The sequence below is a fragment of the Perissodus microlepis genome, chromosome 7 (assembly GCF_051167445.1).
Source record: "Perissodus microlepis isolate ML-2025 ecotype Zambia chromosome 7, ASM5116744v1, whole genome shotgun sequence".
NCBI classification, from domain to species: Eukaryota; Metazoa; Chordata; class Actinopteri; order Cichliformes; family Cichlidae; genus Perissodus; species Perissodus microlepis.
Genome location: NC_140467.1, coordinates 29298751 through 29324737, shown reverse-complemented (window position 1 = coordinate 29324737; position 25987 = coordinate 29298751). Strand labels below are relative to the sequence as shown.

Here is a 25987-nt window from a genome sequence, read left to right as displayed (position 1 = left end):
AGCGTGGCTGGCAAGAAAGGGTATAAAAGAAGAAAAACTAATGACATGGCCTCCTTGTTCACCTGATCTGAACCCCATTGAGAACCTGTGGTCCATCATCAAATGTGAGATTTACAAGGAGGGAAAACAGTACACCTCTCTGAACAGTGTCTGGGAGGATGTGGTTGCTGCTGCACGCAATGTTGATGGTGAACAGATCAAAACACTGACAGAATCCATGGATGGCAGGCTTTTGAGTGTCCTTGCAAAGAAAGGTGGCTATACTGGTCGCTGATTTGTTTTTGTTTTGTTTTTGAATGACAGAAATGTATATTTGTGAATGTGGAGATGTTATATTTGTTTCATAGGTAAAAATAAATCATTGAAATGGGTATATATTTGTTTTTTGTTAAGTTGCCTAATAATTATGCACAGTAATAGTCACCTGCACACACAGATATCCCCCTAAAATAGCTAAAACTAAAAACAAACTAAAAACTACTTCCAAAAACATTCAGCTTTGATATTAATGAGTTTTGTGGGTTCATTGAGAACATGGTTGTTGTTCAATAATAAAATTATTCCTCAAAAATACAACTTGCCTAATAATTCTGCACTCCCTGTAGTTGAAGGTTTACTGAGTTAAGTTTAGTCTTTCCTGTTTTATTTTGAAAGAGTTTCTTTAGTGTTCTCATTGATTGTGTTTTCATCTACTTACAGCTGTGTTTGAATGGCAGGCTTGTCGAGGGGTTGCAGATCTGATGTCGCCCTCGCAGACTTGTCACAGCAGGAGCTGCTGGCACGACAATGGAGCTTGTCTGTGGTGGTGGCTGTCAAGTCGGCAGCTCCTTTAGTTTCATAAAAGTAAGCCAAATCCTCACTTCTGTCACGCTCCTAACCATCCTCAAGACACGGTTTGTGCAAATGTTCTAAGATTTTTGAACATTTTAAAACTTTATTGTTTTTATTGCCTACTTTGAGCTACAGAGGAGCAGTGGTGCAGAAAAATCTGAACTTCTGTTAGTCCATGTGTCCCTCCCAGTGAAACTCTTGGAACTTGTGACATTTATAGAGAGACCTCCCACATCACATTGTTAAAAGCAAGAGGAGCGTTCAGTCTGATTTTCCTCCACTGAATAAACCATGTTCTCATTTCTGGGAACTCAAACTGTCTTGTCAAACCAGTGGCACGTTGCATGCTGTCCTGTGCCAGGACATAGTAAAGATGACGTGAGTCAGTCACTCCCAGCTTGTAATTTTTAAGGTGCAGGGTTACTGTTTTCTAAATCTAACAAAGTACGTTTTAGGATCTAGACGTAAACAATGAGTAAAAGTACCCAGCAAACGTGTGGATGCTGAATAACCATCTGCTGGCGGTATTTCCTCAATGTAGGTCCTCAATGCATCGAGTGTAGTTCTTGAACATCACCATGATTTTCTTGTTCACCATGAACCCCATCATACCACAACCAGTTTTGACCTTGGAGACGAGGTTTCTGCTTCAACCTTATTTACTGGGTAAAAATCAAAGAAAAAACAGACAAAGACAAGAGGATGTTGATGTTATTTCCACATGGAATAAAGGTCTCGTCAGACCGTCTGTTATAAATGAAGAAATCAGATTACTGTTTATTTTGAGGGGATAGGTTAATTGAAAAATCTAAATTGCCCATAGGTGTGAATGCGGGAGTGAATGTGAGTGCGAATTGTTGTCTGTCTCTGTGTGTTGGCCCTGCGACAGACTGGCGACCTGTCCATGGTGTACCCCGCCTCTTGCCCTATGACAGCTGGGATAGGCTCCAGCACCCCTCACGACCCTGAAAAGGATAAGCGGAAGTGATGGATAGATGTTTATTTTGAACATTACAAAAAAAGTGTAACTCATAGTTTGCAAATGCAAAACAAAAATAGCCAATATATTAATCAGTTGTATATTTTAAAAAAGAAATTACATTTTGTCCTTTAGAGAGAGAGTAGGAAAAATCTAAACATCTGTCTCCTTTCTGTCTATATTCATCTCATTCCCTCGCCTTTGCATTCACAAATGTAATATATAGGGGGCGATCGTGGCTCAAGAGTTGGCAGTTCGTCTTGTAATTGGAAAGTTGCTGGTTCGAGCCCCGGCTCGGACAGTCTCGGTCGTTGTGTCCTTGGGCAAGACACTTCATCTACTGGTGATGGCCAGAGGGGCCGATGGCCCGATATGGCAGCCTCGTTTCTGTCAGTCTGCCCCAGGGCACCTGTGGCTACAACTGTAGCTACCTCCACCAGTGTGTGAATGTGAGAGTGGATGAATAGTGGAATTGTAAAGCGCTTTGAGGGTCTCGAAAAAAGCTATATAAATGCAATCCATTATTATTATATAGATATATACACACATATATACATGTACACCCATACTCACTTACCTACAACACATAATCTTTCATTTATTAGTAATTTAATAGTTTTAATAAATAAATATTATTATTTATATAATAATATTTATGTGGATACTTTTACACATGCATGTATATATATGTATATACAGACACGTCTATCTGTATACACCTACCTACAAATATCTATATGTGGAGATTCAAATACCTGTCAGTGCCTGATAAAGTCCTTCCTCATCCAATTTCTTTGTGAAAATTGTTTCTTTTAATAAATTTGTTAAATAACAATAACTAAATTAGTCACCAAATGGTCTCATGCTGGACATGCTGGACCATTACAACGTGAAATGTTTCATATTTGTGAGGGGAGATTCTTAGCTCAGTAAGATGATAAGTGGTCCTCAGTGAGATGAGTGAGTGAACGGCTGCAATATACATGTAATATACATAAAAGGACCCTCTCAAAGTGCATTGGTTCAGAACAGTGCTAAAGGAATCCAAGTAGATGGTGGTTTCTGTTTTTGTTTTGCTCTATGAACACTATCACACTTGGAGTTCATTTGTTCATTTGTGAAAACTTGTAGATTTTGTTCTGGTTTGGTTTCCTTTCATGCAGAGAAAAATACTGAGTAAACGTGAGAACATTCAGTCTTCTCATTGGCCAGAAGAGTCTGGGGTGGGAGTAACCGAAGTAAATACAGGAAGAAAGTGCTGTGTTCTGGACTAGTAGATAACATCTAGAGTTTACTCCTAATATTTGCATTTCAGGCAAATCTGTATTCTTCATGTCTGCTGCATCTCAAAATGCAAAGCACACGTGACTAAGTGAAGGTGTTTAGCTTAAACTTCAAGTTGCACTGAAGTCGCATCACATTCTCACCATCAACAAACTGCTCTGGAGTTCTTTTGGAATTGGATCCAGACTACTTCCTCCAAGGGCTCTTGGTGTGGTTGTTTTGTTCTGAATGAGCATAATGTGCACAGCATGAGCAGACAATAACATAAGTGCATTCCCTCGCCTTTGCACTGTGTACTGTGGTCTGAGAAGGACAATTCTCAGACCACGGTACACAGTGGGACTACCATTGAATGTATAGTAAAAGTGACTGTGACCATGATCCATTAGTTTTTGAAGCCTTAATGTTAGCATATCGGCCTATACTGTTTTGGTGTTAATCCAGCAGTGGTTATATTTGAATGAGCAGGATGAGTAATAATTAAGTGATAAGGACTCAAAGACAGATGTGAATAAACTACTTACCAGGTGGAAAGCAGAAGTCCATTACCAAAGAACAAAATACTGGGGAACAAACACACTGCCTGATCCAAAATCCAAAACATATTCAAAACGCACTGAAGGGCAGATAAATAGATACTCACACAAAGAACAGAGGAAAATAAAATAAAAAATACTATAATAATGTAAATACTCTCAGACACAATGAGCGCTAATCAGAGAGAGAGGAAACACCTGGAAAACAAAACACAGCTGAAACTAATCAAGGACAATGAAGCGGGGAAGTAAACCTGAGGAAGAAATAAGAGACAAAATGATTGTCAAAATTAAACAGTAAACAAGTAAACATGGAAAAAGCCAACACACAAATGGTGATTTAAGCAAGAGGAGACAAAATAAAATGATTAATACCAAAACATGAACAGTCAAAACAGAATAACATTTCTAATAAGAAACATCAGAGATAACAAACCAAACAGAAACTCACAAACACGACCATAACATCCAAATAAAATCCCACTGAAACCAAAGCGCAGATGGACGGTCTGTTAGTACAATTAACTGCACAGCAAGCTGTATTGTTTCTCAGATAACTGCATTAAAAAATTTTCCAAATGGCACCAGCAGCACAAACACAGTCCAGACGTCCAGTTCAGAGACTCGAGTTGACCAGTTATTTTGCTAAATAGGCTTAATTATCAACTGTACTACAGCCTAAATTTCAAAGTCAAAGTTTCTGGCGATTTAGTTGGACCCCCAGTTGCCATAAAAGTTGAATATAATATAAATTAAATACTCAGTTCAGGCTTCAAAGCTCAGCTCTTTTAATTAACAGATCATGGCTCATTTTTAGACCTTAAATATGGTTTTAATAAAGAGGTAACACAGTAGGAATCCCAGCTGAGCTGACAACAACACTCCCATTCAACAGTGAGAGGCTCGACTGCTGAAGTTCACACAAAAGGTTTGTTGTAGAGATTAATTTGTTGATATAGAGAACATGTCTACTCTCAGACTGCCTCTTGCTTCCAGGAACTTTGGGTTTTGTGTAGCTGTGAGCGATACACAAACGCACACACTGTGCTCAAGCGTCCATGAGTCACCACAATGACGCACGCCTGCTGAACATTTGCTGTGTGCTTCAGCGTTTCATATGTACACGATGGCAAAGGAAGGAAGAACTGCAGAGCTGAAGGGAGAAAAACCAGCCTCGAACATTTTATGTCCATATGTTCCTGTGCTGCGTTCATGATCACATTTTAAGGGGAATTAAATCATCTGTGTGTTAGAAAATAGAGGCTGTGCAGAGAAGTCTGTGCTTTAAGCTGAATAGCTAAATGTTCCATGTTTGTAGTCTGTGTTTGCAGTGCTCAGTTTGAGACTTTTACAAGACTTGATACAAAAAGCAGGCACACTCACGTCTGTCAGGTTTATTATGTGCTTATAAGAGGTTATCAAGCTTGGTTAGCATGCTTCATCCATAAAGCACCAGCAGCACAAACATGGTTTGGAGGTCAGCTACAGCCGCCTGTGTCACCATCCACCTGTGGGAGCCAGCCTCAAGTGGACATTAGAGGAACTGCAATTTTTAAGCTCCAGAGCTCCAGAGCTTAGAAGTAGTCCTCCTGCTGGCCAGTAGGAAGAATGCAGGATTGAATCTTAAACTGTGTGCCAAAAAGCCTTTTGAGAAACAAGATTACACTAAATAGTGATTTTTAATGGGTTTTTTTTTTTTTATGTTTTTCTAGAAGAGTTACACTTCATGTGTCAGACAGACAAGCGTGTCTGCTAGGTCATATTTTTCTAAACCTAACCTTAGCTGGATGAAATGATATTGCATCTTTTGCAAATGCTCTTTTATTTTCATTAATTTTGTCTTTTCCCACTGAGTCTTAATTAAATATACACCTAAGTGTAAAATGACTTACTAATAAGGTCAATAATATTCTTATATATCTTCCAAATTAATAAAGAAATAGCTTTTCACAGCACATATAACTGACTAATCTCAATAATCTGAAGGTGCATCAGTTATTCTCTCCTCACGTCCCTCCTCTTATGTCCTAAGTGTGAGGATGCAAGGGGTGGAATCAAGGATGCATAAATGAGAAGATTCCCAGTCGAATGAATCTCAAGAGTCAGAAGGACTAAATGAAAGCGAAGGGAATGTGTGCAGAGCCAAAGGAGGAGGGGGAGGAGGCACAGGATCAATATCTAATTTCAGTACTGAGCTCACTGTAGAGGCTTTTCCAATAAGGCTGGGATGGAACAGCAAAGTTTGAATAGCTGTGTATCTCTGTCTGCCTCTTGGTGCATCTCTGTTTGTCTCTTTGTCTTTTCCCTCTGTCCGTCTCTCCATCTGCAGCCTCATGGGTGGACCACACCTCCATCTGTCTTTAGGTCCAATGTGAGTGGCGTGGACTGAGTAACACAGGCTCAGAGAGTTACTTTTAACATCTTAACATCTTCCAGGTCACTGAATTAGGGGATTTCTATTAGGTTAACATCCAGCTTTTTTTATGGACACAAACAGCAACGAGCCAAACAAATTACCAAAAATACCCACATGAACTCATGTTCTTTTACTTGTTTAGCTAACTCAAACTTTAAATCCAGACTTTAAACCTCACTGAATGATTAAAAGCACAGCAGATATTTATTACTTATGAACAAATTCTTGTATATTTGCAGTTTCCCACATGTGGAATTTTCTTGGGTCTCATGGGTATATTTTGAGACTTATTTGTATTATTTTCACCTATTTGAGACAACACAACAATCATTTTACTAGAGGACAGTATCCCAGCTCTTATTCTGGCCAGTCCAAAACAATACTCCAACTCATCTGTTTTGGACTGTAGCTGGTGATGGCTACTACTGGTGTTGGTCTGCTGGACCAAGAGAAATTACAACCTCCCAAGGATGAATTAGAAAGTTCATCTCAGGTACGTTGCCCCATGTTTTTCCCACTGTCTAATTTTATGCAGGCTGTATAAAATGAATTTCAAATATAATTTCATTACCTTCACCTTTGGTCACAAGCTCTGTGTGGCAACCAAAGCAATGAGTGCATGGATACAAGGAGCTTTCTCCAAAGGGTGGCTTGTCTCTCCCTTTGAGATAGGGTGAGAAGTTCAGTCATTCAGGAGGGACTCAGGGTAGAGCTGCTGCTGCTCCACATCAAAGGAGCCAGCTGACGTGATTCGGGCATCTGATTAGGAGGCCTCCTGGGCACCTCCTCAGTGAGTTGTACTGGGCATTTCCAACTGGGAGGAGGCTACTGGGTAGACACCAGATTGCATCTCTTAGCTGCCCTGGATAAGTTATGGATGGATGGATGGATGGATGGATGTTATCAGTGATGTAAGTTTAGTTTTAGGAGTACAGTATGGATTAAAATCCTCCTCTTTTTATTGTGTTTTCTTCCAATTTGTGTACCTACATGGAAACACCTATGATAGAAGAACTGGCCAAGATGTAACAGGTGCCATTTGTTATTCAATCAGCTGTTAAAACATAACCAAACCGCCTACCCTTACCCTAACCCGACATGGGTCAGCAGATACCTGGTGGAAGTTTACTGACTAAGAAATATGCTCATCTTGACAGTTTCCTAGCCTTATTGTGTTTGAGTCAAAGGTTTATTTAAAGTGCCAGTAACCTCTTATCAACCTCTCAGGGAGCCATCATTAAGTGTTTTATAGGTATTCTTATGAATATGTTCTTAAGACAGTTGGCAGCTGAATGAATTTACCTCACCTCAGCCTTTCATATTTGAGGAAAATCTTGCTCTGATGAGTGTTTCAAAAGCTCATTTTACAGTTTATCATCCAAAGTAATTTACAGGGTTGAACAGCCTCAACAATGCAATGGAACCACCAAGCTTTGGTCATTTCTTTTCTCTTTCACTGCAGTCCAAACCACAGCAGTGAGTGCAGGATGGAGGAGTTTGAAGAGGCGAGTTTTCCTTCCTGAAATATTTATAAGAAAATGCACCGGTGCAGCTCTGCAGCAGCCACAGCCGCGTTGTTGCCTCTCAGCTGTTAGGCTCTTGCTTTCTTCACATTTGTTTTTGCTTTTTTGGCCATTGTGCACCTGAAGTCATGTTTAACTGGGAAGGTAATCCATCACTTTGTCCCTATAAACATCCACCCCACTTCAGGTAAATACGCTGGTTCAAGTAAACGTGACTTGTAGTGTTTTATTTATTTGAATGAAATCAGACCCAATGTAAGCTCACGTTTTCATATTCATTCAGCCCACTATAACTGCAGCCCTTGAGTCATAATGTAATAAGCAGCAACACATACAACCGACTTTGAATTCATTCTCAACGATAACATAACATCTTTAAAACCCTGCTCGTCCTCGGGTCATTAAAACCCTCAAATTCACCAAAACAATACAGAGGCCACGACCTCGGTCTCTTCAGCGGCGGCCCTGCTGCCCCGAAGATGTCTTTGCAGATCAGCTGCACTTATCTCTGGTGGGTCTTTAACATTTCACATTCCAACATCCAACATGACATTTCCCTGACTTGACGATGAAAGATAGATATATAGCCCACATTATCATACTCATGCCAAGGTTATTTATAAGTTCAGTGTCGTAGGTGTTTCACATGATACCAAACCATCCTGGATTTGGCTTGTTGTAATTATTGACCTTTCTTCATTGGAGAATTCTTTCAGTTACACGATGTTTTAGGGGTTTTCTTCCAATCAAATCCCCCCTCAGTGGTTTAGTGGCCCGGTTTTGACCTCCAGGGCTGAAAAATGAGGTCAGTTCTTTTAATGTCCATTTGAGGCCCGCTCCAAACATGAGTCAATCCCCTAAGACTTCCATGGCATAATGTCCAACTTTACAGCAGAAATAAACATGCGCGTAGCCTAATAAAAAAAATGTTTTTTTTTGTTTGTTTTTCTTTTTTAGCTGACCTGTTTAAGGCGTCAGTCATGGCTCAGTGACCCTCTCATAACCAGCAGTGACTAGTAGGGTCGCTTTGGAAAACAGTGTATTCCATAACCGCTAGCAGGATGCCATGGTCGCCAGTGAAACTGTGTAAAACATCAAAAAGTACAATGAAAACCAGAAGCAAAGACAGTTTGCTTTCAAAATAAAAGTGGCACCTTTTGAAACGTGTTGGTTGCAGGGGTAAGGAGCAGCTTTTACTCCTTTTTTAGTCCCTTGAAAAGAGTAAACGGCAAGTGACAAGTTGGCGCCCTCCACGCAAACTACAGGTGACCTCAGTAATCTGCCAGCAACCAAAACAATGGCAAAGAGGTTATCGATGCAGCTACATCCACCCGTGTCTCTAGCTTTAAGACTTAACAAAGTCCAAACATGTCAGGTGTATAAATATTTAACTTCTGTACAGTTGATTTAGCTCCAGAGACCAAAACAGTTTTTGCATCAGCCTGTAAACGTAATTATTTCTGCTGTAAAGTTGGACATTTTAACACGGGAGTCTATGGACTCAAGTGCTGGAGCCTCAGATGAACTGCAGTTTTCAGCATTGGTTCAGATGTCCTCTTACGGCCGTCGTGTTTGTGATACTGTTGCTTTTTAGGGCATTTTATTGCAATCATCTGACAAATAATATCTTGCTATGTGATAATTTACTTAGAGACAGTACAAGAAGTCTGAGCTCCAGTTTGGGGAGTATAACTCTATGATTTCATTAGTCAATACCAATTAGCAGATATTCATACAGTTTGTGGATGCTGCTTTGCATCATCTTATCCAAATATGGCCACTTTTGACTCCAAAGTCAGCCAAAATGCTAACAAAGAAGCTTCAAAATGTATAGGTGGGTGGGATGGGTGACATCACAGTGGCTGTGTCCTTCTTTTACTTATGTGTAAACCAGCAGAATACACCCACACCAAAACCTAAGGCTGGTCTCACATTAGCTTCAGTCGCTCTTTAATATGAGTCCCTGATGTGGCCAATGAAGCCCCGACCAGAACATTTACAGGCTTAGTTTGACCTTCTCTGTTCCTCTTTCTCAAAGGCCTGGTCTTTGCCCGAGCACTCATCGTCAAACATCTCTTTTTTCTGGCACAGTCTCCTATTTATTGTTGCTCAAGGTGCTGAATTTACTGGAGCAGCCAGTCTTAAATAAATAAATAAATTGGTAACCATGCTACATCACTTGTAGATGATTTCACATGCAGTGGAATGATTGATTTCAAGTGGTCTAAATATACTTTTATTAGCCTCTTACTTACTTACTTAGCACTGTTTGGCAGGTATCTCTGTCTGTGTGGTGCACTAATACAGTCTGTGCACGCAGCTCCATCACTCCACCCTCTCATCCTCATTTGGTCACTTCTGACTCCAAGAAAACCAACATGGTGTTGACCAAAACATTGATGCTGAGGCTTCAAAACGAGTCCAAAACCGGTGGGTAACATCAGTGATGGTGATTTAGAACATGAGCACACGGCTTCACACTGAAAAAAGAAGCAATTTAACTCATAACTGGCAGCTCGGCCGAGTCTGACTGCTGGGTCTCTTTCAAATTTATGACATGCATCCAGACTTTGTTCAATTCCTCTTGGTTCAGTCTTGATATGGATATGATGGACCCATCAGGCAGTGAGAAATAGGGTGATTTTTGGCCACTTTAAAGCTCCTAAAGGGAAAACAATGAGTGGAAATTGTCAGCTGTGAATGACGCAGAGAAGGAAAAACGTAAACTTCAGAGTGGAATGGACTGCTTTTCAGAAAAAGCAGTGATGAATCCTCTCTTTGTCTTTTTCGTGTAAGAGTATCAGTAACTGCTGTTTGTGTGCAGAGTACGTGTTTCTTGAGCAAACAGTATGTTGTACATACAAACATGTGTCATATCCTCACAGAGCATCCCAGTTTTCTCATGATTGTTTGATATGTGCTGTCCCTGCAGGTTTACTGAGGTTTGCTGTGTGTTCAGTGCAGGAATGAACAGCTCTTCAGCACTGAATCCTCAAACGATGACAAAAATGAACCCTCTCTCTCTCTCTCTCTCTCTCTCTCTCCCTCTCGTTTTCTTTTGCACTGGAGCTCCTCTCACTGGTGACCGCAGGAACTGACTGTGTGTTGCTTGAAAGCAGCAGCGGAGTGGATGTGACTGAAACACGGGATTATTTTCACGACGGTTTTAAATATTTCAGAGAGGAAGCCTTTCTCTGGAGGTATAAAACAGAAATAATCAGTTATATTTTTAATGAGTGCACATGTGCAGGAATGTGGCTGGTTGTACCTGCGCAGTGTAAGCGCTGAGGACTGGATGCAGATGGAGACTGGCTCTGCAGACTGAACTTTCCAAATCATCACAGTGAAGTTCTCCCCACCTTTTCCTTTTTTCCCATTTAGCTCTATACTGTACTGCCCTCCTGTGGTTCAATGAAAACACTGCAGCTCCACCATGAAACTGCACCTCTTTGTAATGTAAGCAGCTGAGGTGGATTATTGTTTCTGATTTCTTTTCTCACACATCTTGTATGAAGAAGTGAAATAGTTAAGCATGGTCCTGTGCATGTAGTGAAGGACTGTTGTAATGATCGTTGGCTCTGCTGCAAAGATTGCCCAGCAAGCTCTGCTCTGAAGAAATTTAAACACTATATTACTGAAACTGTCTGTTCACTTTCTAGCATGAGCTGTACTTCGTATACAAACTGAACTCGGGAAATGGGTTTTAAGTAACCTGCTGCCCAAACAACAAATGTGAACTACAGTCTTTGATTTAAAGGAAGGTTATATTTATATTTCTGCAGTTTCATTTGTCACATCTATTATGTGATGTGTTGTGTTTGTATGCTTTGAAAGTGTATATATGCCTTTTGTACACGGGTCAGTCTGGAAAAAGAGATCTCACTTTCATTGACAGGACTCTTACTCTAACTCCATCGGCTTACTGTGAGATTTATTCCTTTGCTGTTAAAATTCCACCTAAGCTTTAGAATTAGAAGGACAGTGGTGCTGTTTTTATGTTACAAAAATGAAACAACGAAAAAAGAAAAATGAGGATTTATCCATCCATCCATCCCCACCTCTTCCAGCTGTTCCAGAGAGAAAATAAGGTGTTTGCAGACCACTCATCTAGGAGGTGTCCAGGAAGAAGCCTGAACCACCTCAGCTGGTTTTGTTCAGTGTGGAGGAGGCATTAAAGACCACCTTATTAATGCCTCACCCCATCTCTAAGGCTGAGCTCAGACACCCTCTAGAAACATTTCTTCAACCTTAATACAGTAATACTACTATTACTACTACTACTACTACATCTATTGCTACTACTACTACAGCGGAGTAGAGCTGCTGCTCATGCGTGTTGAAAGAAGATGAGGTTGTTCAGATATCTGGTTAGGACGCCACCTAAAGCAGACCCAGAACCCCCTGGATAAATTCCATATCTCGTCTGGCCTGGGAACACCTTTGGATTCCAAGGAGGACGTGGAAAGTGTAGTGGATGTGAAGAACGTCTGGAATACAGACTTCAGGCAAATGCAAGATAATAATGGTAATGATGATAATAATAATAATAATAATAATAATAATAATAATAATAATAATAATAATAATAATAATGAGTAGTAGTAGTAGCTTTATTATTTAATTTTTAACATCCAGAGATGACTGGAACCACTGAAAAGTGAACAGGGATTTTTAAGGTGAGGCAGATGGGTGTGGACCTTTTTGTTTTATACTCGGCTTTTTTTCCCCTTGTCCTGCCACGGTTCTTATAGAAAGTCATAATAAGTAACCCTGACAGGAAGCAGAGATGATCCTGAGCTGTGTTTTTTATGTTTCATCCTGCGTCTGAAATGACCTGGTCCAAAAGCACACGTGAAAGAAGTGGGTCTACGATGGGCAGCAGGGGGCGCTGTGGCCGCTTCTTCTCCCAGGAAACCAAAAGAGGAAGTAACGTACCGTGTGTGACGGTCCCAAATAGAAAAGTGAAGCACAGCAGACACCGGGAGTGGGTTCAACAGGGGCCAAGGAGGGAGTGGGACCAGGCGCTGACTCCAGACCAGGTCGGTGTGATCACGGAGAGTGAATCTATCAGGCTGATAACCGGCAGAGGCGGGTATTTAACAGCGCAACGACGGCGGCTAGGTGCAAGTTAGCACGTGCAGAGCGTCAGACGAAGGAGAGGGAGAGTACGTAAAAAGTGACAGAGAGCGACAGGTGGGAAGTTTCTGATTAAAAACGACAGAAACAGGCAGTTATTTGTTGTAGTGAGCAGGTGTGGGAAGCAGATATAGGTGCAGCTGTCACTTTAAGAGGACTTTGTAAACTTTATTAACTGCTCGGTTAAAGAAGAAATCATAAACAGTCATTTACTTCCACTTATAACACAGTTACTCAGATTTGGGGAAAATATTGGCTGTAAAAAGCGAGTATTTCGTTCTGTAACTGCAAATCAGATACAAGAAGGAAAAATATAACAGAAAACTGTCCTAAAGCCTGGCAGTGATTACGTCCACAGCCCCAGTGTGAAGTATTATTAATAATGATAATAATAATAAATAGCAGTTTTATGGTTTCATGTAGCTGCTTCTTTCTGTAGTCATGCTGTTCCTGTGTGAAACACAAAAAACTCTGCACATTTAAACCATCCACTCTGTCCTGCTCACAAGACAGGCGCTGACAGCTGAACTGCAGCCACATGATGCCACATTTGGCCTGTGTGTGTGTGTGTGTGCGTGTGCGTTCCCCTTTCATGATGAATAGGTGATAGACCTCATGTCCCACTGTCCGGGGCCAGAGAGTGAGGTTTGTTGCTCAGAAACAGGAACTAGCCTGTTTATTTCTGCGCAGGTGTCTTTATTTATTTTTAGTGTGGCTCGGTCTTCTGTCCGGAATGGAGAGAATAAAAAGCATTTTGCTGTCATCATAACAATAAAAGCAGCACAACTCTCAGGCTCCTTTAGGCAGGTATTTAAATGTTTCCCACAGGAATGTGAGTCAGTCTGACCATGAGCTGAAGCTCGAAACAGTTGCATGACCTCATGGACGCCACAGCAGAAATCTTTCTGGATCTTTTTAGAGCCACTAAAGTGCAGACACCTCCAAACAAAAATCCAACTATTTCACCCACCAAAACTGGAGCTCAGACTTCTTGGATGGCCTGTTATACAATTAACCGCACAGCGGCCACATCATTGGTCAGATGATTGAATTATAAACACTAAAAAGACACCAACAGCACAGATGTGGTCCAGAGGTCCTGTCCATGGAGCACCACGCCCCTAATAATTCAGTCTTTCAGTGTAAACAAGCGGATATACTCTATATGGAAGAAGCAGCTGGTTAGCAGCAACTGAACTTTCAAAATAAGAGTGGTCAGTGATATTGCAAATTTAACCTCCTTCAAAAATCCTTGAATCTCTTTTGATGTTGACTGAAGCTTTTTTTTTTTTTTTCATGATTCAGCCATTGATTGATTTTCACATTTTTGTGCATTTTCCTTTCAGGATGGGGGACATAGTCGAGGACGAGGCGAGTTTCTACTCCAACGCTCAGGACTACTGGAAGGATATCCCACCCACGGTGGACGGCATGCTGGGAGGCTATGGCAGCATCTCCAGCATCGACATTAACGGGTCCAAGGCCTTCCTGCAGAAATTCCTTGGCGTAAGAACCTCTAAAAAGATTGTAGCATGTTTGAGTTAGCACTCTGTGTACAGGGAATTCATGGTTTTCAAACATTGTTTTCAGACATTGGTTGTTAAAATATAAAATTAATAATGAAATGAAAAACCGGAGAATAAGACCTTTCACGTGCCGAGCAGCCACTAATCCGACATGCTGATCTGACCCTTGTAGGGTTCTCCAGTGAATTATTATCATTATGCTTTGGATTATATGTAGGAAAAACTTATTATTTTGTAATCTGTGGATAAAAATGGGTGATAACAGCTATATGACCTTCAAAGGGAGCGAGTGCTGCTGTTTCCTTGTTTGTGATGCCGTTGAATTGTGCTTTACTTGGGTCTTTGTGTAAACCCTAGTCATCTTTTTTTCTCTTTCCTCTGCAGGATGGTGAGGGGAAGACTGGCTCAGGCTGCGCTCTGGACTGCGGCGCAGGCATCGGTAGGATCACAAAGCGCCTGCTGCTGCCGCTGTTCAAGACTGTTGACCTGGTGGACGTGACACAGGAGTTCCTGGACAAAGCCAAGACGTACCTGGGAGACGACGGCAAGAGGGTGGGAAACTATTTCTGCTGCGGCCTGCAGGACTTTGTGCCGGAGAGCGGGCGCTATGATGTCATCTGGATCCAGTGGGTCATTGGTGAGTCTGAGTCGGAAAGCAAATGAAAAATGGTGCACGATTAGATGACCTAAACTTCCATCCATCCATCCATTTTCTTCCGCTTATCCGGGGCTGGGTCGCGGGGGCAGCAGCCCAAGCAGAGAAGTCCAGACCTCCCTCTCCCCAGCCACCTCCTCCAGCTTGTCCGGGGGAACACCAAGGTATTCCCAGGCCAGCCGAGAGATATAATCTTTCCAGCGTGTCCTGGGTCTGCCCAGGGCCTCCTCCCGGCGGGACATGCCTGGAAAACCTCGCCCAGGAGGCATCCTGGTCAGATGCCCAAACCACCTCAGCTGGCTCTTTTCGATGTGGAGGAGCAGCGGCTCTACTCTGAGCCCCTCCCGAATGGCCGAACTTCTCACCCTGTCTCTAAGGGAGAGTCCAGCCACCCTTCAGAGGAAGCTCATTTCCGCCGCTTGTATTCGTGATCTCGTTCTTTTGGTCACTAACCACAGCTCGTGACCATAGGTGAGAGTAGGGGCGTAGATCAACCAGTAAATTGAGAGCTTCGCTTTTACACTCAGCTCTCTCTTCACCACAACAGACCGGTACAGCGTGCGCATCGCTGCAGCCGCTGCACCGATCCGTCTGTCGATCTCCGGCTCCCTTCTCCCGTCACTCGTGAACAAGACCCCGAGATACTTAAACTCCTCCACTTGGGGCAGGAACTCATCCCTGACTCGGAGTGGGACCTAAACTTTCCTCATTCTAATTCATTTTTTTGTTCTTCCCACCCTTAGGTCACCTGACAGACGACCACCTAATAGACTTTCTGCGCCGCTGTCAGAAGGCGCTGCGGCCCAACGGTCTCATTGTCATCAAGGACAACGTGTCATACGAGGGCGTGATCCCTGATGAGGAGGACAGCAGCGTGTGCCGCGATCTGAACATAGTGTGCAGCCTGGTTAGCAAAGCCGGCCTCCGCATCGTCCATCAGGAGCAACAAAAGAACTTCCCGAAGGAGCTCTACCAGGTCCACACGCTGGCCATCAGATAGAGGACAAGCGGCGAAGGGGGTGGGGCTTTTTAATAGTCTGTTTTCTATCATGGGTCGCTCTCTAACTGTGGGCTTTGTCTATTCTGGGGTCACTGCAGCGTGGGGTAATGATCACTCCTGCTATAAAATGTTTCTGCATCATCCACAAACGCCACTTCCTGTGCTGGACTTTCTCAGGACGTCCGCCAGATGCAGCTGCGTCGCTGTCTCCTGAACAGTTATCTAACGGACGTTTTCTCTGTGAGGATTTGCTGCTTTTATATCGCCTAGTATTTTTAAAAAGCTCACTTTAAGGAAAATGTGACAGAGATTTTTGTTACTTTTGGACATTTTATAGGAAAAATACACCAAACTGCAGATTAACGATCAATCAATAAAAATGATGTATTTATTGCAGCAGTCGATTTTTGATCTGTGAGGCTGGACGTTCTCCTTAAGGTGTTTTTTTACGTGTGAACGGTTAGCTAACTGAGTGGTTGTATCCGGGTTACCAGGTTTGTACTACAATTCCTGAAAGCCTGCCTAATGATGCACGGGAGAAAAGGGCACCACATGCATCTGGTGGACAGTGACACAGCATGGGATGCTGGGAGTTGGAGTGTAGTGGGATTGTATGAAGGGGCGGAGTCAGTGCTGAGAGTCATTTACCTCAGGGAAGCTGGAAGATAAAAATAAGGAAATGGAGTCAGTGTCGTGTTTCTTTGCTCTCTGTTCGCAGCACACAACCAAGCATCTTTATTTACTTTTAGAAACCTGTGGAGCTGTGTCACAATTGGCTGTGCAGTTTCACATCAAAATGAACTGATGCAATGCCCACATCAGGCGTTCAAGCACTACATGAACAATAATTCTCTTAATGTGGGATTTATACATTAGATCCAGTCACAAACCCTAATGAAAGCCTTCACATTAATCTGCCGTGCGCCTCCTTATAAACAACTGCATGTCGTGTTTTCACGGCTGATGATGACTGTGATTGGCCTGTTCAGTTCCATTGTTTCTTGTTACAGATGTCAAACCCACCGTCAGCCAGCTGTGGGGGCTACATCGTAGACTTGTCTTTGTTTGGCATGTCGGCATAGTAACAGCGAATAACCCCGGAGCTTTAAAATTTAGGCTGAGCTAGCCGCTCGTTGCTTTGGCTGATTACTCACAATGATCAACGTCTGCTGTTTTCATAACATTGAGTGGTCAGCAGCAGTACTGTGGCTTTTGCATGATTTGATTGGCTCATTCCTGTAATGATCAGTGTTGGGTAAGTTACTTTAAATTAGTAACTTAGTTACATTACTAGTTACTTCTATCAAAAGTAACTCAGTTACTTCAAGTTACTCGTTACTTTCAGAGTAACTAGTTACTAGGGAAAGTAACTTTGGTTTTACTCTGAATTCCCTTGTTAATGTGTTGCTTCCGTAACTGGATACCCAGCAAGATTGCCAGTCTTCTAGCTTGCTTACTTGCCACAAGTGCACTGTGCCACCTACCAATAGAAAGGAAAAAATAATGTGCATATTTCCACGAGAGAAATCCCACACCTGATTCTATCCTAGCCTGCTTTTTACATCCAACACAAAAACTGCAGTCGTGCTTTCGATTGTACTCAGAACTCGGAAATTCTGCCTTCTGAATAGGAAGATGTAGGTAACACCAGACTGAAGATGAGCTGCATACAGGGCTGGACTGGGACAAAAAAATCGTCCCGGGCATTTTGACTAGAGACCGGCTCGCCATTATAGGAAAAATCATTAAGCCTTTGAATGAAAATAAACACTGTTGTGACAGTGATGTACACTGTTCTGATGGTATATATGTATCAATCTATCAATTGTTTGTTGTAAGACTCAGATAATTATTTTTTTAAAAAGTGAGACATTTTAAATGAGAATAAGAAAGTATTTCTTTGTGCCCACCTCTCCCTTTTAATGCCCTACATGGACCCCTGGCAACACTTTGCTAGACCCGCCCCTGCACAGTTACCAGCTGTCAGCTACTTAGAAAAGGATCCTGGTGTTATTTGTCTCTCAGAAACAGTTCATAACTTCCCTTCAACTCATTCATGTTAACTAAAAGGTAAACCTGTTTCTCCATCACCTGTTCAACTCTGATGATTCAGTAAGGACATCTCCTGGTTTCATCTTCATGTTTCCCTCTCACCAGATAACCAAACCGATATCACGACCAGCAGGTTTACAGCTGTGGCTCCAGCAAACATCAGCTGATACTAGAAATTAATATTAAATAAATTCTAACAACAGCTGATCAAGCTTAAACGTGCTGCTGTTGTTTACCGCGACATCCGCTGGTTTCCTCTTTCTGGCGCAAAGTGGGCGATAAATAAACAAGAGAGAAAAGCCGATCAGCTGATCATTGATCAGTTTCATGATTGAAGTTGAATCATGAGAGGGAGGGGAGAGAATGAGAGAAGAAGAGGCAGCCGTGCAGCAAAGACAGAATAACTCCAGCTTTGTGTCTTTTTCATTGTAGCTGAAGTCCGGGACAAACTGTTCCTTTTCACCTCAATACGAAACGCGTAATAATTTCTCTGAATACGAGACGATTCCGTTTTTTACGGGACGGTTGGCAACTCTAATAATTAACCTTATGAACAAAATAAAGTTCAACTTCAGTAACATAGCACCCACCCAGCTGTATAGAAACTCCATCATGCTAGCTAGTACGCAGTACGAAAAAGTCAGCATAACGAAAATGAACTCCACCTAAACTTGGTTCATATCTGACCCAGATGGACTGCAGGTTATAACTTCTTACCTGAAGTTCAGTTCACCTGATACTCGGACCAGCGGCCGCTTCGGGTCTCTCCTCTTGCCTCCCTTTTCCTTCTTCCACCTGCTGGCTTCCACCACTTGCTAATGTTATTGAATCTGTGGAAGCTCCGCGACAGCCACCACACGAAGTAACGAATAACGAGCCTATTTAAATCCCAGTAACGAGTAACGCGTTCCCGGTTTTGGCATAATAACTAGTTACCGTGCTCGTTACCACAATAATAACGTAGTTACTGTAACGCGTTACTTAATAACGCGTTAGTCCCAACACTGGTAATGATCAGTAGCTATAGTCACTGGAGTGTTCATAGTCGGCTAATTTCAGATGCAGCCTGATGGTGGATGTATCTTGTATGAATTATTAATTTTCAGGAAGAATCCAGAAACAAAAACACTCTGGAGGAGTTTTCAGATCCAGACAGTTTATTGTGACGTATTTTACTGAATGCTTATAGCTTCATTTAAGAGTTTAGGACCTCACTGACGTACTTTAAGGCAACACTGTTTACTTGGTTTTACTTTCTGGTCAACACACTTAATAAAGCTCAAGAAAGGCAATAAATACTTCACAGATTACCATTATAACTCCTGTTCAGGAGGAATGAACATGTGCATGTATGCATCTGCAGTGCATACAGTTCTTCTCAAAGGGTTTATCTGACTAAAAGTTCACGCCAAATGATTTCATACAGGTTAGATGCAATCAGGCAAACTGATGTGATGAAATATTGTGATCACCACCTGCTGAGATTCTCCTGATGTCACAGACGATCAGAAATGGAGGCAGGAAGGAGGAGAAGAGCCACTTGTTCCTTAAACTGTTTCTGTAACTTGATTCCAGTTGTGAGATGCAATCCTCTCTGTCCCTGTTATTGGGTAATATTCAGTGATGCTGTACACCAGAGACTGTGTGGTGACTACAGTACTCTTCCAAAGAAAAAGCTAAAAACTATTGGGTATGTCGTTCACGGATCAGGGTTTAGATCTTCTACTGCTTGACTTTAAAATGATTCATATGTTGGGGGATCAGTGAGGTTTTTCATCATGACCTCCAGAGACTTCTCATGAATGAAAGTGTAGGAAGCACCAGATTTGGTTTGGGTTTCCACAGCAGGCCAACGCAGTAGAAAGAATTAAGGAAACTGGTCCAATGATCTACCGCAGCACATCTCTGCGGCTGCGTCACAATAACAGTCGACTTAGAAGCTCAAAGCAAAGCAGCCTGTTCAGGTTTTTAAAGGAGTGTGTAGAAAATATGCAGATGAAGCTAAAGCCCAACCCTAAAAGCACCCAAACCCACAAACAGAGCCAAAGTGTGAACTTTCTGTGGGGTGAAATGATCTCATTCTATGAAGAGAGCGTCAAACAGAGACTTTTGGTTATTCTTTCATTTGTTGGAATAAGTTGATTCTGACAGCTGGACGGATCCCAGTGTAGTCAAAAGGTTGTTGGGGCCGGGCGATCACGACCAGGTGTCGCTCTGAAACCGACCCGTCTTCTCCATGGTCGCCAGCATCTGCTCGGCTTCCTCAGCGGACACACCTCCCGCCTGCTGGAACGCCTCTTTGAGGGCGTCGCACACGCTGGCTGGCATCTGTTTAGCGTTGCTGCATGGAAACACAAAGAAGACCTGAAGTTTAGTTAAAGAAGAATCAAAACTAGCTTCCAGATGTGATCCTTAGACAATAAAAGACCAGGGTTTTTGTTTTGTCCCAGAATTGTATTTAAACTCAGAGTCTGAGAATACAACCTGAGTTTCAGTGGGGGAGGTTATCAGCGGCAGCTTCGAGGCCTCAGACTCACCCAGCGATGTAAAAACAGGCGTTTTTATTGGCGATCAGGTCCCACAGGAGCTCACCATTGTCCCTCACATGGTGCTGCACATACACCTTTGCCTCCTGAACAAACACAATAATGCTTGAAGGTCAAAACCTACCGAACTCCTGGACACTGGAAGTTTGATCATCTCCCATTTGCTGTTGTTCATATTGGTGATTATTTACAGGGTTAACAGGAGCGTGTTTCTGACCTGGTCTCGAGAGAAGGCCGTGAAGAGGGTGAGGAATCCAGCCTCCATCATCTCCTCCCACTCTGTCCTGAAGTAGAAGTCTTTGGACTTGGAGCGGCAGCCGAAGAAGAGGACGTTAGCTGCCGTGCAGGGAGAGGATGAAGAGGCGTGTCGTCACGTGAGCTCTGAGAGACTGTGGAGCGATTGGGAAATGTAATCAATCAGATATCTCACCAGTTTTCCCCTCAGCGGTCCTCTCCTGTAACACCGATCTGAAGGGGGCCACTCCCGTTCCAGGTCCCACCATGATCACCGGGGTCTCCTTCTCTGAGGGGAACTTCAGACTTCCCTTCTTCACCCACAAAGGCACATACACATTGCCTGGGACACAGATTAGGAAAACATTTTAATTCTTTAATTAGAATGACTTATTAATCTGATCTAATTATTTAAAGTTCTTCAGGATTTCAGCTGAACTTTATTTAATGAAGCCTATCCTATACCACAAGTAGTTTCAGGGTTACAGGCCCTTAAATTGCATGAGGTTTGTTCAAAATTAGAGCTTTGTATCCAAAATGAATTTTAAAAAGAGTCGTCATTTGATGCCAGTTCACTGCTGGAATTTGATTAATCAGCCCTAATCTAATCATCAGTGTATGTAGGTGGCTGCTAACAGTTACGGTGAGCATATGCTACAGATAAGGTGGAGTACCTTGTGCAGGATCCAGAGAGGCTAACCAGGAGGAGCAGAGGCCTTTTCGAGGTTTATACAGTTTGGTTTTGTAGCAAACAACAGCAACCAGGACCTGAATCCTGTTTGGGTGAGCCTGCAGGCAGACCACATCTTTACAGTGACGGCTATAACGCTAAAATATAAATACTTTTTAAATCTAATAAAGAAGGATGATCTACCCGCAGAGAGGAGGCGATGGAGAAGGAGCGAGGCTGGATCTCAGGGAAAAGGTCCAGGAGATAGTCCACTTTGAGTTCTGCTGTGGTGTGAGGGAAATCTGCCAGGACCTGCAGCAACAAGGAGCAGATCGGAGGTAAAACGCAGATGAAGACAGGTTTATTTATTACACAGGTCTGAATCCTGTTTGGGTGTAATAATTGCAAAATTGCTTCTAAGCTCCACCTCTTCGACCGTTACCTCCAGCGTGGTGCGTCGGGGTCGGTTGCAGTAGTTATGCAGCTCATCCTGGCCCGCCGCTGAGCTGAACTCGGCCAGCTTCTCCCGCTCCAGCTCGTTGGTGGCGAAGGTGGACAGCAGCTCGAAGAAGGAGCGGCGAGGCACAGCGGCGATATCCAGGTAACTCTCCACCAGGTGGCGCACTGTGCAGGGCTGAGGAAGCCTGGCTGGGACTGAAAGATAGACTCAGACTGATCAGTGATTGTCTTAAAATTATTTCCAAGCTGCTTTTAAATGAACACAGTGAAGTCACTGTAGCTACCTCGATCTTTTATATACAGATTATAGATCTGACTAAGAGTCATTAAAACATTCAGAGGTCAGATTTATTCAAAGGAAAGGAAGTGCATTGATAGGAAGGGATATTTAAGAAACAGGGACCGACCTGCAGTGTTGTCTGTGGGGCTGAGAGTGAACCGGGTCTCTGGGTCCAATTTCAGCAGCTGGCAGAACTGCTGCACATCCTCAGGGGCGTTACATGGGCGCATCATCACCACATCACCGGCAGCAAACCTGGAGGACAGCACCACAGCTGGAGATGGCGGCAGACCAACGAGGCTTACTGCTTTTACTTAAATACTGAAACTCAGGGTCGTATTCAGAGCAGATTCTGCTCCAAACAAGGCGTTTCAGGACAAAAAAACCATGCAGGTCTGAAAAGTAATCTTCAGGGGATCAAGGTTACGTACTCAATGTTGGACCCAGTGACGTCTAACTCAATGTGCCTGACATCCTGGAAGTGCGACGGCTCCGTCATCCTCCTGTTGAACACCATTCTGGCAGGAAATGGGTGAGACTGGGAGGGGACAGTTTGATCCATGGGAATCCTCAGCTGGACCTCCTCCTTCTCTTGCATGTCGTCCAGGAAGTGGAACGTGTAGGTTGGAGGAAGTCTGTCGCAAAAAAGACATAACAAACCTATAAATTAAACGTACGCTTTCTGAGAGAGGGACACGTGGAGCAGATACTCACGGCTCGTCTTCCCTCAGCGGGATCATGTCGGACAGAGTCGGGTAAAAAGTCGACACTTTCCCCCAAAACGAAGCAAACCAGGGGTCGATCACAGCGTCCGCTCTGCGTCAAACACACCGTCAGCTCAGCACACGAGCAACAAACCCTCCGCCATGTTCATGTTTACACGTGTCTCTTACCCGAGGTCATGCTGGTCATCAGCCAGCCCCACGGGCAGCAGCACGCAGGCACCGAGCTGCAGGAGGCGCTTATGGAGCTTCTTGGCCACAAAGTTGAACCTGCGGTGCACACAACATGCACAGGCTTTAACAAAAACCAGACGAGTCACTGTAGGCTAATGGTGAGAACAGCGAGCATAAATCCTGGACTGACTTTGGATACGAGGAGTCTCCCAGGCCCAGGATGGCGCAGTCGAGCTGACTCAGAGAGCCGACAGGTAAAGACTTCTTAAAGAGGAACCGCCAGAAATTCTTAAAACAAAGAACACATGGACGTCTCAGACACGGGTGAAGGTTTTCAGAATATAATTGGCTGTGCATGAAATCTTTTATCATTCTTCAGAAAAACCACAGAGGTTCTCACTGACCCTCAGAATTAGCTTCTTTGTTTAATATAACTTCACTACATTTAATGAAGCCATACAACACTTTACCTTCATATTGATAAGTCCAGGAGAAATCCACCTGTTATGTCCGACGCTACTGATAGTGTACAACAGTTTTAAAAAAGCTTTAATGTCTCTCTCAGCCGAGAATGTGTTTCATGTGTTTCGCGTGAATCTGATCTGATTTTAATCTGAGGATTCGAATCTGATTCATTCTGAAGCTTTGACCATGACTGACTGACTCAAAAACCTTATGGACAGACCTCAAAGATCCCTACATTTAGCAGGACGAAGAGGGGAAACACTCTAAACTTTAAAAAGGAAAACTCTTGGTTAATTTCAAACTGGAAAGACTTGAAGTAAAAAGGTAATTGTGCTTAAAAATAATGATATTTCCTTTTTGGAAGGTCACCTTTCACTCTTCCAGTTTTCATTTTTCTTACCTTCATGTTGTCGGGAGGGTCTCCCTGACCAGTAGTGGAGCAAACAAAGACGACCAGAGACTCGGCGATCAGGTCGGCCTGTTTGATGGGAGGAAAAAGGCACGCTGTGAGGTTGAGGAGGAGTACTCAGGAGCAGCTCTGGGACTAAAGTTGGGTATAAACATGTGAAACACCGACTGTGACCCCACAGTTATTCCACATTTATCGAGTCACAGCTCTGAAAACTTTAACACCCCCCCTTCCCCCCCTTATTTTTGAATAAGGTCTCACTCACCACATTGTAGTCGTCCAGTGGCATCACTCGGACCCGCAGCCGCCGTCTCTGTGCCTGCCAGGCGAGCCTCTGTGCCGTGTCCTGAGCTGTCCCAGTCTGACTCCCGTACAGAACGAGCAGGGCAGGATTCGACATGACTGCTGACAGACACACGAGAACAGAAACTCATCATGTTGTGGATACAAAAAAGCCTCAGGGACTAAATTAAACATGGAGCAAAGAGTTTGATTCTCTCTGATCCACTCAGCATGCAGTCCCACCACAGGAGTTAGGACACGTGTGGCTCATTCAGGCTAAGACCCTGGTAAACTCGCTCCTGGCTCATGTGACACAGCCACTTATTTTCCTCTTAACTGGCCCCAGATGGAGACTCAGGTTCAGTTTTCCTTGGGTGACCCAGGCAGTGGCGAAGTTCCCAGATGTGACAGTGATAGAGTTTCACTGTCAAGGTTAATAACCCAGAGTTTATTGGACAGGAAGCTGCATTTGTTCAGCTGCCTGCTATGTACATGTAAACAGATGAAGTTCTGAATGAATGTTTTGGTGAAACAAAGATGATGCTCGACTCTGGCGCAGAATAAAGTTTTATCTATTCTATAATAAATACTAGACGAAAACAGTGCCCATAAAGAGAAGACTCGAAACAAATAAACGTAAAGCAGAGCTCTGCTGTTAGTTTTCAGTAAAAATAATCAATTAAACAATACAAACCATAACGTGACTTTAATTCTAATCATCTGACTTTCATCCTTATAAGCATGAGACTGTCTTTGCACATGTACACATGTCTGTGTGATAAATACATGCTGACTCGTCAAACAGGAAACGTTGGCTCTGAACACATTGATTAGCAATACTTTAATTTTTCACTCAGAAATATATGTTCCGCATTTCTTTATTTGGGTCACAACAAACCATTTTCCGTGACCAGCAGGTATCTCGGTTACTTTTTACAGTAGATATAATGAAATGAATAAAATATAACAGTTAAACAGTTAAATTAGCAGGCGTTCACCTTCACTCAGGACTACATAACTGAGCTGCATGCTAACGTGCTAGAATACTAACTAACCGACTGATAAAAATCTGATCCGCTATTTTACTTATTTTTTTCGTCTATAAATCACATACATTTATGACCACAAGAAAACAAACAAATCCACTCACCGTCGCTGTCTTCGTCGACAATTACCTAGAAACTTATACAAATGAACAAAATAAACTGGTCATGATGACCCTCAACGCCACACTTTACGGCAGGCACGCTGTGATTAGCTCACAGGCCGACGCTGCGTTCAGAGCCCCGGAGGAAAATCAGAAATAACAAAGTTTACGTAAAAAGTCTTTCACAAGCAACTTCTGCTGTTTATTCTTTATTATTTCATTTTTTTTAACATTATACTTGATGAAGACATAATTTTCGTTTAAGTATTAATTAATAACAGCTACAAAGTGACTTATTTTTATTGATTTGTCTTAAATTTGAGCCTAAAACATCTTAAAAAAAACATATTTTTTTAATTAAATTTCCTGATTCATCCACTATGTAGCTTCATTATGTCTCATTTAAAAAATATATTAGCCTACAGTGCTTAATGTTGTCTTATGTCAAATATTAAACAGTGACTGTTCTGTGTTTGTCTCCACCTCGTGGTCAAGTAAATTTCCTGCAAACCTCCTCACTCCTTCACCTTGAACCACAACAGATGAATGTTCTGGAAAAAGTCAGAGACTTTCTTTTCTTTTTTAAAATTTTCTTTAATTCAATTCAATTCAATTTTATTTATATAGCGCCAAATCACAACAAAAGTCGCCTCAAGGCGCT

General features: G+C 42.7%; 2 protein-coding genes across 3 annotated transcripts; one reads left to right on the top strand and one right to left on the bottom strand.

Annotated features, from left to right (window-relative positions):
• Positions 1-12290: 12290 nt before the first annotated feature.
• Positions 12291-16285, top strand: ntmt1 (N-terminal Xaa-Pro-Lys N-methyltransferase 1). Its single transcript, XM_084934550.1, has 4 exons — positions 12291-12608; positions 14052-14211; positions 14616-14868; positions 15630-16285. Exons 2-4 carry the CDS (start codon positions 14053-14055, stop codon positions 15884-15886), a joined length of 669 nt encoding a protein of 222 aa, XP_084790676.1. The 5' UTR covers positions 12291-12608; position 14052; the 3' UTR covers positions 15887-16285.
• A 2789-nt stretch (positions 16286-19074) lies between these two features.
• On the bottom strand, positions 19075-25587 carry ndor1 (NADPH dependent diflavin oxidoreductase 1). 2 transcript variants are annotated; one of them, XM_084934549.1, is made up of 15 exons: positions 25330-25587; positions 24163-24299; positions 23889-23966; positions 23214-23311; positions 23021-23119; positions 22842-22943; positions 22559-22762; positions 22255-22382; positions 21831-22042; positions 21593-21700; positions 21393-21507; positions 20915-21061; positions 20702-20820; positions 20476-20570; positions 19075-20279 (listed from the first exon to the last, which is right to left on the bottom strand). In XM_084934549.1, the coding sequence occupies exons 2-15, from the start codon at positions 24295-24297 to the stop codon at positions 20135-20137; spliced, it is 1785 nt and encodes a 594-aa protein (XP_084790675.1). In that variant the 5' UTR covers positions 24298-24299; positions 25330-25587; the 3' UTR covers positions 19075-20134. The 2 variants fall into 2 exon arrangements, with proteins under 2 accessions (XP_084790675.1, XP_084790674.1); XM_084934548.1 differs by having other exon boundaries at positions 24163-24302; positions 25330-25586.
• Positions 25588-25987: the final 400 nt, after the last annotated feature.

Bases quoted from the DNA above. Each gene is read 5' to 3' on its own strand.
- ntmt1 (XM_084934550.1), top strand. From the start codon at position 14,053: ATGGGGGACATAGTCGAGGACGAGGCGAGTTTCTACTCCAACGCTCAG. The intron at 14,212-14,615 runs GTAAGAACCTCT...TTTCCTCTGCAG, and splicing joins TCCTGCAGAAATTCCTTGGC to GATGGTGAGGGGAAGACTGG. The intron at 14,869-15,629 runs GTGAGTCTGAGT...TCCCACCCTTAG, and splicing joins CTGGATCCAGTGGGTCATTG to GTCACCTGACAGACGACCAC.
- ndor1 (XM_084934549.1), bottom strand. From the start codon at position 24,297: ATGTCGAATCCTGCCCTGCTCGTTCTGTACGGGAGTCAGACTGGGACA. The intron at 22,944-23,020 runs GTAAGAGACACG...TGTTTGACGCAG, and splicing joins GATGACCAGCATGACCTCGG to AGCGGACGCTGTGATCGACC. The intron at 22,383-22,558 runs GTACGTAACCTT...GCTGTCCTCCAG, and splicing joins GTCACTGGGTCCAACATTGA to GTTTGCTGCCGGTGATGTGG.